The sequence below is a fragment of the Pseudomyrmex gracilis genome, unplaced genomic scaffold (assembly GCF_002006095.1).
Source record: "Pseudomyrmex gracilis isolate BER0280 unplaced genomic scaffold, ASM200609v1 scaffold_728, whole genome shotgun sequence".
Taxonomy (NCBI): Eukaryota; Metazoa; Arthropoda; class Insecta; order Hymenoptera; family Formicidae; genus Pseudomyrmex; species Pseudomyrmex gracilis.
This window is the reverse complement of record NW_018021312.1, coordinates 38,173-39,735: the sequence shown is the minus strand read 5'-3', so window position 1 is coordinate 39,735 and position 1,563 is coordinate 38,173. Positions and strand designations below refer to the sequence as shown.

General features: G+C 24.9%; 1 protein-coding gene across 1 annotated transcript; it reads right to left on the bottom strand.

Moving 5' to 3' along the window:
* Window positions 1-319: 319 nt before the first annotated feature.
* Window positions 320-1,422, bottom strand: LOC109861394. Its single transcript, XM_020441027.1, has 3 exons — window positions 1,195-1,422; window positions 644-903; window positions 320-520 (listed from the first exon to the last, which is right to left on the bottom strand). The coding sequence occupies exons 1-3, from the start codon at window positions 1,268-1,270 to the stop codon at window positions 320-322; spliced, it is 537 nt and encodes a 178-aa protein (XP_020296616.1). The 5' UTR covers window positions 1,271-1,422.
* Between the last annotated feature and the right edge of the window lie 141 nt (window positions 1,423-1,563).

Here is a 1,563-nt window from a genome sequence, read left to right as displayed (position 1 = left end):
ACAAAAATAAATAAACTTACTTACTTTAAGTAAGTTACTTACTAACTTCAAGTAAACTTTACTTATTCAAAAATTGACAAAGTGTATTTATTAGTTTTTCTTCCATAAGCATTCTCTCATCATGACGTTTCTGTTTTTTCTGTTCGTGCAATTCTTTTTGTGCTAATCTTTTTTGTAGAAGCCTTGTCATGGACATTCGTGTCGTTTTCATATCCGAAAAACCTATAAATATTAAATTATTGTATTTATAATTTAAAATTAAAGAAATGCATTATTGCAAATATAATTATTTTTTTTAAACAATACTTTTATTAATAAGTTAGTCATATATGTAAAAAGATAGAGGATACATACTGTTTTCGGATACTGTATTTTCTTTATTTTCTCCGTCATCAACAGAACCATCATGACTACATGAGGCATCTGAATACGAAATTGTATTCTTCATTAATAATCCAGTAGATGAAGCAACTGCTACAGGATTACACCATGCTTTTTTTGAAAATATTTCTTCCATAATCTATATATATAAAGAAATATTATATGTATTTAATTAAAAATATTGCAAAATACTTAATTTTCTACTTAACTAAAATAACATAATTATAGCCTAAAAAAGTGTTTTATTAACATTATTCCAAACCTCAAAATGTTGCCAAGTTCTTCTATCATGTCCAGATTTAGAATTGTGGTCTTTTATTGACTTATAAGTTTTTTTCAAGCTTCTTAGTTTAGAAGCACATTNAGAACCAGTTACATTGTATCCTTGATCTTTTAATGATTTAGCAACTAGTTCCCAACACTTTTTTTGCGACATTTTTCCACTAGTAAAGTTTGGTTCCATTTCTTCATATGTTCTCAACAAAAGAACAACAGTTGGATCTGACCATCGATAGAGAGAACCTGTATAAATACATATACTTAATNCAACAGACATTACATATAGATTAGATTATCTGATTATCAGATTGATACTTTAAAGAAATCAATATTTCTTGTTGTCTTTAAGATTAAAATTACAAATTTAAAGTTTTAAAAATATACAATTAATTTGGTCTGCAAAACTTTGTAAAAGTGTTTAATTTATAATTTGTTAAATGCATGTTTACAATGATTGGAATCTTTTAAGAGCTTACAAACAATATCAAATATAAATAAGAAAAAAATTTAATTCAACTATAATTTTTAATTTACCTTCTTCACTATCTGAATGCAAATCATTAATTGAATCTTGATGCACTGTATTTTGATTTTGTGCAAATTGAGACATTTTATCATTTTCATCTTGTGTTAAGATTTGATTTATTTCGTTTTCATTTCGTGGTGCTATTTGTAGCACTTTGTCATTTTCATTTTGTGTTGCAATGTTTCTTTCGTGTTTCTCTCGAATAACTGCATTTAAAAGAGACGTAGCAAAAGTAATATCTGTAATTAAAAACATGTTTTAAAATTTATAAAACTCAATAAATAATTTAATAAAATTATATATATATATATATTATAGATTTCATTAATTTATTTTATTTATTTATGTTGCATGTCGTATTATTAACGTGCTCACCC